Source organism: Crinia signifera, chromosome 5, assembly GCF_055691185.1.
Source record: "Crinia signifera chromosome 5, ASM5569118v1, whole genome shotgun sequence".
Taxonomy (NCBI): Eukaryota; Metazoa; Chordata; class Amphibia; order Anura; family Myobatrachidae; genus Crinia; species Crinia signifera.
The window spans coordinates 271121125-271134408 of record NC_139221.1 but is presented as its reverse complement, the minus strand read 5'-3'; the positions used below and the strand labels follow the sequence as shown (position 1 = coordinate 271134408).

The 13284-nt window shown below is 38.6% G+C and overlaps 1 protein-coding gene across 8 annotated transcripts in view; it reads left to right on the top strand.

Annotated features, from left to right (window-relative positions):
* RBM33 (RNA binding motif protein 33) overlaps window positions 1-13284 on the top strand; it is a 112230-nt gene that overhangs the window by 79916 nt on the left and 19030 nt on the right. For 3 of the 8 annotated variants that reach the window (XM_083189014.1, XM_083189013.1, XM_083189012.1), the window contains exons 18-20: window positions 2819-2856; window positions 7039-7111; window positions 10153-10204. The exons of 1 other annotated variant lie outside the window; for it this stretch is intronic. In XM_083189014.1, the coding sequence (XP_083045140.1) occupies window positions 2819-2856; window positions 7039-7111; window positions 10153-10204 (163 nt within the window). Of the gene's footprint in view, window positions 1-2818; window positions 2857-6113; window positions 6188-7038; window positions 7671-10152; window positions 10205-13284 lie in introns of those variants that run through there. 4 more of the 8 variants (XM_083189015.1, XM_083189018.1, XM_083189019.1 and 1 more) reach the window with 4 other exon arrangements.

The window sequence follows — 13284 nt, the reverse complement described above, 5'->3', positions numbered from 1 at the left end:
ATGCATGTTGACCTTTGGTGTTTTGACCTAACAACCGTATACCATTTGGATTTAACCGATAAGATGCATATTGGTAGTGTACAAGTGTTAAATATTAGGGTTATGGTAGGTATTAACGTAATGCCCTGCACACACTTAGGCTATTAGCAGCACAGCCGATATAGTTGTCTATATTGGCGGTGCTGCTGGTCAGACGATAGAGCACATACACACTGAACAATGTGACCTCACAGGGTCCACAGCAATGCATGCAGTCCCTGATGATATTGACAGATTGAGCTGCAGGCACAGACGAGGCGGGGAGCGCGCACCGTTGCAGATATTGATCATACACACTTGACAAGTTTTTAATCTATAACTCTCGGCTCGGTCTAAATAGTGAGCAGACAATTGGCTAGGATTGGGTTTGTAGACTTTAACCCTAAACACCCTAGATGACTAGGGGCACCGCTGATTAGTTAACTGTATCGGCAGTGCCACTGGTCAAAGTAGATACAGACGTCACCCTGCAGCCGCCGAATATGCAAGTCATTGGCAACATAGCCAAAATGGACCTGCATGGGAAGGGTCGTTAACGACACACCAGCCCTTCTCTCACTTTAAAAAAAAAAAACCTATAACTCAGAAGGGCCAGTTTAAGTACATAGTTGCCTAGTTTGTATTGGTCTACTTACGATTTAGTATACAGTGGGTGAAATAAGTATTGAACATATCACCATTTTTCTCCGAGAATATACTTATAATGGGGAAATTGTTTTGTAATGTTCACCTAATGTCAGCAACAACCCACGCAATCCACACATCCAAAGAAATCAAACCATAGATGTCCATAAATGAAGTTCTGTAATGTGATATGACACTGGGGAAATGTGTTGAAAAAACAAAAGCCTCGTTTGTAATGACCATGCCATGGGTGACCTAAATCTAACCAATGTCCTGTAGAAGCTATGAATAAGATGGCAGAACGGTCTATAACTTAGTTGTATAACTTTTTTTTTTTTTAACTACTGCTAAGCTCAAGGGACATGGTATTACCCACCCCGGGCATAGGGGTGGTGTATCAGTGTGAGGTGTACAGATAGCATCTGTTGTACTTTAACAGTGTTTATCAGTTGGACAGGGTGATCAGTGATCTATTTTTAAGTCCAAGTTCAGGATAAATAAATAGTAATACAATAACCCTTTCACACCAAACATTGAATTACTAGGTTAAAAATGTCAACCCGATAAATTGTCGAATAAGGTTTTTCTTTAGTGTGAAAGGGTCAACCTGGGTCTTAAATCATGGGGTTCCCAAACCTGCTCTTTACCAGGGTTGGCGACCCAGGATTTAAGACTCGGGTTGACCATTTCACACCGAAGAAATACCCCTGTTCATCAAATTACCTTGTTGAAATTTTTAACCGACTTGGTGTGAGAGGAGGTCAGACTGCACCCGGCAGAATGCTGGGCAATTGCTGGGTCGCATGTCTGAAAGGTGTGTTAGTGGTACAGTATGAGTAAGGTGGCAAATCTATGTAACAAAATGAGTAATAAGCCAATCAACCAACAAACAAGCTAGGTAGGATGCAAAACTCGCTCTATCTTTGATGGTAAGTCGAGGTGAGTGAATGGGAAGGAAAGTCAGCTCAGCACTTACTCCTCGTAGGTGTAATGGTGTGTACACATGGTACTTTTTGCCTTCCGATGTTGACGATATAGTTATAGTCGGATCGGAATCGGATGCAGATCGCAAGGGTTTTAACCCTTCAGATCCCGATCCGATTCGCGTTCACGTATCGCAAGGCAGAAAGTCTTGTCTGCCTTGACTATATAGTGCAGATCTGCACTATATAGTCAGACTTGTAGGCAAATCGGTTGTGCCTTCAGATACTATCCATGATCCGATCTGATAGGATCGTGGATAGTATCTGAAGGTACATGTGACCGTGTGTACACACCATTACTGAAAGGTTTATCAGACAAACGCTGGAAGAAAGCACAGTGCTGGTGGATGGCCCTGCCAGTCATAGATTGATTGATTTATTTATTTACTGTTTCTTATATAGCGCAGCATATTCTGTTGTGCTTTACAAATGGAAACAACAGTGATTAAACAAACTGGGTAGATCCTTAGTAAAGGTAACCGTTTTACTTGTGGCCAATTTTACATTTTATTTATTTATCTATCAGTTTCTTATACAGCGCATACATATTATGCAGAGCTTTACAGATTATAGTTGCTCATTCACATCAGTGCCTGCCCCAGTGGAGCTTACAATCTATGTTCCCTACCACATGTACACGCGCACACAGACATTCTAGGGTTAATTTTTGTTGGGAGCCAATTAACCTACCAGTATATTTCTGGATTGTGGGTGGAAACCGAAGTACCCGGAGTAAACCCACACAAGTACGGGGAGAATATACAAACTCCGCACAGTTAGAGCCATTTAACCCATGACCTCAGCGCTGTGAGGCAGTAATGCTAACCATTACACCATCCGTGCTGCCCCATAAGTAAAGCTGCTCACATACTCCTCAAACCCTGCATTTACATGTGTAAAAGCTGCGTATTTAGGTTTATACATTTTCTGGGCGATTGGTGCTGTTCTCATAATAAAATATATATTCATAATTCCATTTGTTTTTTGTAAACCTGCTTGAAATGTTGTAAATATTTGATGAGCGTTTCCATATAACCCCTCTACTTATGCATTTCTGGATCCCTCCAATATCTGTAAAGCCATAGTGATTTGTTTTTGTCTTGGATTGTTATTTCTCTTGGCCATCTTGCAGTGAAGGCTGCTTATGTGATTAAGTGTGTGTACTTCCATAGCACGTGTTTTTGGGACCCCAAAGACAGATTTCCATAAAGTAAGTTTTCTGATCATTACAGTTATGGTTTTACATTAAGTTCCATTCCCTATACTATTATGTATCAATCTGCAAAGTAGTTTCAAATCCTCAATAAGTGTTTTTTTTTTTGTTTGTTTTTTGTTTGTTTTTTTTCCGTTTTCCCCACACAAATTTTAGATTTGTTTTTTATTTTGATTGGGGAAAATATTTAGCTAACACCTGTTCTGATCCACCTGTGTCCATGAAGGCAGCTTGGCTTTCTTGTTTGAGCTGCTTTCAGATCCAAAGTAGCACAGTGTGTACGGGGCAGTGATGAGTGCTGCTGCGTGCTCCCGCATCATCGCAGGCCCGGCAGCTCTTCTACTGGTATTACCAGCAGAGGAACGACGGGTGTAACGGCTTTCCATAGCATCCTGCTATGGAAAGTCATCCATCCCAAGGAAAAGTGCTAAAATGACGAAAGATGCCCAGTGTGTATGCACTGAGCATTTTTCAGCCCAGCAATTTTTCCAGTCATAGGTCAGTATGCATGCTGGGTAATCTCCTCATTGTTATCTTTTTAATCAAATGTGTGTAATAGGAATGTATTAAAGTTCTATCCAGCAGCTTTTCAATGGCCTCCTGTCAGGCAGGATCCAGACTTTGGGTCAACATGCATGTCGACAGTCATGAGGTCACCCACAATTTACATGCATTATGTCAAAGTTGGCAATAGTCCAACGTTTGCAAAAGGTCGACACGGTAATGGCCAACAGATGAAAGGTCGGTTTGTCACAATTTGTTTCATTTTTGGAACTTTTTCAAGCTTACCCATCCATGTGGACTACACATGACCTGAAACATGGCATACGAAGCTATACAGTAATTGGTGGTCCGTGTCTTCCAATCTACTATTTGACATTAAAAAAATAAATTAAAAAAACCTCTTGTGTTAATCATTTTTGTGTCGACATTTTGCTGGCTGACCTCCCCCCCCCCATGTTGACGTGCATGTCAACCTTTTGTACTCAAGCAAGACACTGTAGACCATATTCCTGTCTGACCCTATGAGCAGGACCCCTAGCAGACAGGGAACAGCAGGACTCTGGGTATTCACTGACCTATTGGGGGGAATAGTATTATGTGGAGATAACATTTAATGAAAACTTTTTTCCTTTAATGTTATTAAAATGATTTATTGCATTAACAGAGGTTAGGTGGAAAGAGTCCACATACTTCCAGAACTGCAGAAAAAGTATGCCCATGAGACACGCCAGAGCTCAAAGCATTCAGGAGTATAATTCTAGCTTTGCCTTTAATATATTTACCATGTTTCCATTAACGCTCAGTAGTCCGTAAGCTTACATCCTAATGTGGGAGGAAACCAGAGAATCTAGGTCTGTCTGGGCATACGGAACATTTGAATTATTTTTTTATTAACCCTTTGAGTGCCAAGTGAATTTGTCAAAATAGGTGTGAAAATTGGCAAGCAAACGTTTTGATTCATCATGAAGACCTGTAATGTTTACCTTATACAATAAATTTAATCTTTGTTTTACACAACATGTTTTTATTTGAATTTGTATAACACATGTGCAAAATATCCACTAGAAAGGCACTCAAAGGGTTAAGTCCATTAATTAGTGCTGCCTATAGACTGGTGGAATTCCCCCTTATATGTCTACCAGTACTCAGGTGAATTCTAAATAGTAATGAATCTTAAGGTGCATACACACTGGGGAATTATGCCCAGCATGTACGTACAGCGATGATCACCTTCATCACTGGGGTAAAGCCGCTCAGTGCATACACACTGAGCGGCTTTCCCCCTGTCCGGTGCTGTCAGCAGTGGGGGGAGGATTGCTTTGCATAGCGCAGTGATATGCAAAGCCATTCATCTGCTGGTAATACCAGCGGATGAACGGCTTTCCCGGCAATGATGCGGAAGCGCACTGCAGGGCACTCCGCTCATCGCCGGGCCATACACACTGGGTGGCTTTGTGCTGAGAGCTACTCAAACTTGCGGTTTTGATCGGCTTTCAACTCCGTCTCCCAATGTGTATGGGCCTTTAAATACGGTTTAATAAAATGTATCCTAATTTCTTTTTCATACAGAACCATAAACAGTTTTGTATGGAGGGAGTTAAATCTATATTGTATTTTCCTAAAACTACTTTGCAGTTACTTAATGAAATAAGTATCCTATAATATTGACATAATAATCTGTCTAGCTCTGTGTGGTAATCATATTATTTCAGTTTAATCAATATATTAGCAGCTAAATAACATAAATATGTAATGTGTTGATCTATATTATTATATGTGCATATTTATTGATGTAGCTGCTCTAGTCTTACGCTAGATTTTAGTTTGTGAATAGTTTATCATGATATGTAACATGAACATACTAGCACGGATTTCCGAATATCCAGGAGATTACTAGTCTTCAAATAAATATATATCTGTATTGGTCGCTTATATTAGAGCAAAAACAATGGTTACACTATATTCTTTGCATTTTACCAGTACTCTGACCAGATTTATGCCGCCTTTGTATATGTTCCTGTTGTTGCCAGTATACTTTTTTATTACCTGGTACACTGTAGTTCCCCTCTGTTTCAGGGTGTCCTATCCATCTAGATTGGGCATATAGGATTCCCATAATTCTCTCTATATGTGAAATGATAGTTTTGTTCTGATTACTCTTCTGCTGGGAGCTTGCATTGCAATACTCGAGAGATTATAAGGCAGCACTCCCAAATTTCCCATGAAATAAAGCTGTTTAACATCAATTTACCTGAAATGATATGTGAACCACACACCAAGCTAGTTAGCATGTAATTGATGGATATTACAAATCAGATACATTAAATTGTTGTGTTGACATCTAACCTAATAGGGTAATAGAGGAAATTGGTGCTGTGCTCTTTCACACCAGCTATACGTATCTTCAGTCAAAAGTAACTTAAGTACTTAATCTTCTTAGAATGAATTGGAAGGAGATGTCAAATGAGTTGGATTGCAATTACCCTGATGTTAATGTGTTTGGATTGATTGGCATGAAGCATATTCAAATTAAATTGTCAGAAATCCGCAGTAGTTGGGTCTAGAGAACGCGGATTGGGGCACATTATACTTGCTAAGCACAGCAGTGTTTTTTTTTTTAAAAAAACCAACAACTTTAATTGTGCTGGAGTAAAACCCTAAATATCGTGGCTGTCAGATGAGTAAACTGTATATGAAATAGAATTTGTCTAACCTGACATCTCCTTACATTCATTTTCACTACCTCACAGGGGCTGCAGGTGTCCTGGTCATCAACATAAAGTAAATCTCACCAGCCTGGGATTTTTAGTCTATCAAAGGCATGGTAACCTACTTTTTTTTTTTTTTTTAATAGTGGTATTGTTTTTGTGCATTCTATCCCCTATTACATTTCATAAACATTTATTTATTTTCTAAGAGTCCAATAATGCTAGGTTCCTGTTCCCCTTCTATGTGGATCCCCCTCTCGCTCATAAGCCCATTATTTTAGAAGGCTGTTGTCAATCAGGTTTAGTAAAAAAAAAAAAATGTTTATTGTGCCTTTTGATATAGGTTTTTTTTCTATATTTGCATTCAAATATTCTGCATGGTTCTCCTCTCCATCGTAGCATAAATGCATATTTATAGAACATAAAAGCATTTTAGTTCTCTGACCCAAAATAAGGTGTTCTTATTTGACACTCATGGTCCCCAAATACAGATTTTGTATTCACCATTGGAGCTCTAACCATGAGGCTTGTGCTACAAGGTTTTCATCTTTTGATTCTTTATTGCCCACTGAAATGTAAGTGTCCCATTCCAAATGATAGAAATGAGAAAACCAAGAACTGGTTTATCCAGAATTGTAACCGTGCGATGGGAGAGGAGACTGCAGATGTATTTATTCTGTGTAGTAGATACGGGTATTATTATTTCCAACTGAACAGCCAGTAGAGCTGATTTTCTACCGGACTTTAGTCTTTTTTCTGTGTCGAATTAAAGGGAAAGTATTTGTTTACAATACACGCACATGTGTTGCCAATCATGAGTGATTCAGCTCTTTGGCCCTGGAGATGAACAGCCAATTTGGACTGGAAACCATAAACATACTGTCTGTATATTACGAATACTTCCCCTTTATGAATGGCTCTGTCAATAATGTTGCAATTGATAAGTCTATTTTTGTGACTTTGACAGGAGCGATGAAATTCAGACACGTGGAGAATGCAGAAGCGTAGCACAGAACAGCACCTGTATGACCAGTTTTTTTGTGAGAATAAGTTATTAAAATTTGTTTTGGAAAGGGAAAAAAAAATGAAGTTTGGTAAAATATTTGATTCCAATTTTGTCTATTTAACATTATTTTATTTCGCCTACTGGAGTACATTTCAGTAGTCCAGCTTTCCCTATAGATAACCAGGAAACTGTCCCTCCATTGTTAAATCTTTTCAGCCCTTTGTTTTTGCCCCTACTTGCAGAAGGTAATGGAATTCTGACCCATGGACTACTGAGATTAGCTTAAGACGACCGTGAGGGCCTCTGGTATAAACACTTATGATGGATCTCTTTCCTTTGTAGATATTGCTAAGCAGTTATTATTGTACCTGAAACTGCTGCAGTATTCTGGGAAACTCCAGTGCCTTTCTCCCTATGTACGCAGGACCGCTAGCAAGCTTAAGCATTTTACAGAAAGCTGCAAACTGCATGAACGAAATATTAATTACCTTGTTTATTTTCTTCTAGATCAATTACAGTGATGCTGAATACTAAAGCATACGCACTGTATAACTTATTCTTTACTGTAAAGTTGACCTAAAACAAGTTAATTATACAGCATTACATGTAAATATTTCAGTTGTATAATAAATGTTAATGCAATACAAATCCCCCAGCGTTTTTCATTATTATGAACCATTACATTTTTTACGTTTTCATTTTGTGGGTAATTGTGTTGCTGCCAAATATCACTTTCTAGTTCCGTGATACAGAGGTTCAAATGTAAATAATGTGCCACCTGCTGTACAAAATACTTTTATATGGTCATGGAGAAAAGTCAAATATGTATTAAGTCCTGAGGTCATGACACAGGTCAGGATTCTCCGTATTTTTTATGTTTAGCTGTAAGAGCGTACGTTGTTCCATAAATAGGAACAAATTAGAAACAAATCTATTTACACAAAGGTTCTGCTTTCACTGACTGGTCCTATCATAGAACACATTTAAAATGAGTTGTGACTCAAGTAATGTCACTTGCTGAATATATGACATATTGTATGTCCTATGTGTGCTTGGGTGTTAATCCTCATTCAGAAAGTAGATTTCAGTTAATTAAAAATTAAATAAAAAGAATCTGAATCTGAAAATCATCTCCTACAATCAACACATTTTAGGGGTCAATGTGTGAGTGCGGGTGAATTGCAACAGCATTGAAATGCTGGCGGTGTATACATATACACATGTTCTATTTTTCTCATGCTAAATATTTGAGCCAACACATCTGGTGAAAAGAAAGACGAAAACCTTTTTGTATAGTGCAAATATGTTGTATAGCAAATTCATATTAATGATACTAACTAGCGTACTGTTAATATTTGCTGGTGTAAGAATAGTACATTTCGTGAAAATTACAGTTGTGAACAAAATATTAATAGGAGGAGATTGGGTTGTAACAGACAGAAGGGTACATTATAATGTTAAACTACCAATCCGCTCCTGTCCTTTTTCAAACACAGAAGGGTACATTATAATGTTAAACTACCAATCCGCTCCTGTCCTTTTTCAAACACAGCCTGTCATGTTGGCAGTTATGAGCTGATTGGCTGGCACTTTATTACTTCCCAAGGCTTAGTCCATCTGCCCCAATCAGGTAAGAGGGCTCTGCTCCAAGCTTACAGTATACAACTTTATATCATTTTGCAGAAATGGGGGTTATTCCAATGTTGGTCTAATGTTCTAATCTAGCCCATCTTGGGTGACCTTATTTCATGTAATTTTGTATACTTTTCAAAACGATATTCGTAACTATTCCTACAAATTGTATGGTTTTAATGGCAAAACTAGCAGTTAGTTTATTTTTTAATAATTGCATTGTATTTGCTGTCAGAAGACATAAGCAGACCAATGGTATTTTCTGATAATTCAATGCAAAAATCTAATTTTATTGTTTTTGCGGATTAAATGTTATCAGACCAAAATGTACTAAATAGGGTTAGCCCATTGGTCAGAAAAGCTTCATTGCTGAAGCACAGTAGCTAATAGTTCTCAAGAGAGAGCAGCGATTGTGCAATAAATCTGTATCAGGATTCTGCGTATACGTTACTAGGTACTAGTGATCTCACTAAAGCATGAGGCACAACAAGGTCACTAATGCTAGTGATTTTATGAAGTGTAATTGGCTATGCTAATGGTGTGCCGACATTTGCTGGCAGGGAGGGACGGGCGGAGCTGGGTGCTATCGATTTTGACTATATAGTTTAAAATCGATAGCCCAAATCGCACTGCATAAACACACCATAGAGCTGCGTCTGTGTTAGTGATGCAAGTGTTCCTTATGGAGCCTCATGTTTTATGTAGCTCTGTACAGATAAATATTATGCATTAGATGTAAATGCAATTTGGCAAGCAAATCTAATTTATAATTAATGGTCCGTTTCATTTTAAATAGTTTTAATGATGTATATATTCATGTTCATAAGAACAATGTAAGACTATTCCTTTAGTATATTAAATGCACTCATTTGTTTCCTATCAAATACTATACAATTTTTTTTTTAACAAATTTTATTTACAATTTTAACATTTAATGAATTTTTTTTTTACTTTGTATTTTACAGCTTTACACTATAACACTTTTTTATTTACTTTTTAGTTGCATGGAATGATATGCCTGTTTTAAATATTTAAAGATGGTGTATGGCTATAAAGCCACTGAATATAACATTACCTATTTGCATTCACAGTTGTAGATATCACCATAAAATGATAAATATAAATGCCTGCCACAAATATGCATTATTACTCCAAAAATCTGTCTTTCTGTGCTTACACTGCTCCTGCACAAGTGTCATGGAGCGTTCTTGTCCTTTAATTAGATGCAGTTTTGTTGAGCTGACTAACCAATGGGAAAGCTGATGTCAAATTTTGATGCATCTCCACAGCCAAATAAATTGTTACTAATAATTATTTCTAAAATGCACGTTTGGCTGTGTATAATTAGTCATATTTTAATATCAAGCCTATAGTTGTTAAATAATATGCTTTTTTTTATTAATTTGATACTTATAAGTAAAATTTGTTTTTATAACGTTTTAGTTGGCAAATCACACCGCGGATTACAGCCCCGTAGAGAGAGACTCACAGAATGGTATTTAATTTCTTTGTTACGTTTCATAGAGCTTATATTGAACACCTTTTTCGTTTATTATTCAGTATTAACATTTTAAGTGTAGAAAAAGAACTTCTATAATATTTCAGCACATCATGAACAAGTATTTTCTAACAAGCACTTTAAACACATTGCATGTAAAGTATATTGAAAGCAAAACTTTTCTTATAAATGCAGCCTTTATAGGTTTGCTTTCTCAACTATTAATACTCCGCTTTATTGAATTTTTTTTTTTTACACCATTTTAACCATACTTACACTCGTATAACAGAATATAATCCTTTCCAATGGCTTTGTGTGTGTATGTATGTATATGTATATATATATATATATATATATATATATATATATATATATATATATATTATATTCAGTATATTCAGTATATTCAATGCTTTTTTGCGAGCTGTGACAGCGAGCAGTGCTGACTCGATGCGATGTCACAGCTCGCATGGTCAGACTCCCTGCACCCGTCGTTTCCACCTCGCATGGTCAGGCTCCCTGCATTAGCCGCAAGCCTTGCTGTTTCGGGGAATCCTCGCCCTCATCTGACAGCGAGGGTTCCCCCAGAACATTGAATATGGTGAGCAGCTGGCGCGGGGGTTAAACGGTGAGGGTCGCTTGTTTTTGGCAATCACCACAGTTTTTCCCCCTCGCCGGCTGCATTGATTATGGCCCATAGAGATTTTGCTGATGCTAGATCGCTCATCACACAGTTCTGCACATGCTTGTGCGATGAGTGATCTATCAGGGCCAGGGTTCTCCAGTGAGAAACCTGGCCCTGATTTGTGATCTAACTAGATTTATCCAGCATGCTGGATATTAATCACCAGGCAATTGGGACCCACAGGGCCACACATCGCTATCGCCCTACCACGCAGTGATATAGGGGCATTTTCTAAGCGATCTGGTCAGATTGCTTAGAAATGCTCTGAAATCGCCCTGTATGTAGGCCCCATTCTAGTCCGGGTCACTTAGGTTAAGTGCAGTTTAAAACTAATTACTTAAGCCCAGTTAATATTTGGGTCATTGTACAGTAAATCTTGGATGCCTGCCTTGAACAATTATGCTGGGCGCACACCTAAATGACCATGTGACAAGGAGATGCTAGATTGCCTCACTGTACACACACTACACAATGCACCACAAGATTGTGCGATACAGGCTTCATGTAACAATAATGCATCGTCTGTGGAATCATCCTATTGGATGTACAGCACATCCAATGGGATGATGGGACTACCCAATTCATCAAACGGTTGAATTGGGTGAACTTGAGGGTACACATTATGCTATGGTCTTCGGGGACTTTCACTAATCTCATCATTGTCCAGTATATTATATAGTGTGTACCCAGCCATAGACATGCAAGTTCAGTTTTTGTTTGTTCTTCCTGCTAGTGACAATTGTAGGTGTAAAAGGGATATAACAGAGGCTGCTGTATGAAGAATTGTTAGACCACATTTAGACAACAGATAAAGTAGTACAGGTATATAGGCTGTTGTATCCAGATATAGCGGTTATATGTATAATAGATTCTCCTGCCTTCCCTCTTCCGACACTAGCTTTTCCTTTGCTCAGTACTTTGTATCGGACCTGCTGTGAGGAAAGCTGTTACAGAGTTGGAAGTATTGGGGTGTTCATTGCTTAAAACAAATTTGTGTGAAAAATTTTTGTTCACCGTTATGCGACTGCCAGTGGTAAAAGAGGGTGCGTGCAGATTCGCACTAGGCCTACAGGATGGTGTATTCAGCTTTTCCAAAGACAGATTCCAAAGACAGACATCCTGTTACATTCCAGTTTTGCCTCTTTGGACAGAAGTATAGTTGTGGTGCAAAGACAACTGCATCACCTCTACTTGTGTGCACCTATTTCTGTACAGGCTTAGCAAGCAGGCGTACATTCAACTTTCCATCATTCGCAGTGGTGGTAATGCCTATGTAAGTTTGTGAAATAGTCACATGTATGAATATTATTATTATTATTATTATTATTTTACAAACTTTTTGGATATATGAACTCTGGATTAAATAGCTATACCTGTTTCTACAGTAACATTTCCACGATTCAACTTTTTCCTAATGTAATTAAAAGACATATTTTCTTGAGGATTTAGTTCACAAATATTATTTAGCTGTGACGCTGAACAGTGATCCATACATACATACATCCATCCATCCATCCATGACAACATTTTAAAGTTGTAAATGTTGGTTATCCTTCTTGTATTAAAATCCACTAGACACCAAGCCCCATATTAAGGGGGGAGGCTTGGGTGGTATGTTACTCCCGGCCCCTCCATTTCTTTGGACCATACTTGCCTACCTGACCCTCTCCATGAGGGAGAAAATGCTTTGTCATTTTCTCCCTCATTTAGAGGGTCAGGTAGGCAAGTATGCTTTATGCCCCATGGGGCAAACGATACACCAAATTAATTTTTTAAAGACGGAGACAGGCCTTTCCTCTGTACTGGCCATGGCAACCTGCGCAGCACTATGGGAGCACTGCTGCTCCTCACAGATCACTCCGAGCCAGAATAGTAGCGTACACAGTCACAGCGGAGGAAGCTAATAAGCATGTGCAGCAGCTCCATGCTCATAGACTCTGGCAGTGATGCCGCCTGTGCTGCTTTCTTGTTTAGTGCAGTAGTGTGTGTGTGTGTGTGTGTGTGTATATATGCTTTGTGGGTATTGTGACACCCTCTGTCTTAAGCACTCCAGGCCCCTTGGGGCATTAATTTAGCTCTGGCTAGACATATAGTACCTGAGTAACTACATGAAGTTCTTTTATGTAAAGCATTAATAGAACCCTGAATCTCGCCATATCCACCCAGAGATGATGATCCCAGCAGTTTACATTCTGCAACAATAACTCCTATAACCCATCTGTCCACCACCCGCCCCTTAGCACACCATATCCATCTAAAGTTCACACTCCAAGTAGTAATATAAAACACCAATAACACCCTCAACTTCCTTTCCATTTCACCTTGCTTTCTCTAAGTCTTGCTGAATTTGCCGTTGCCAACTCCTTTCTGTGACAGACGTCATGATGCTGCT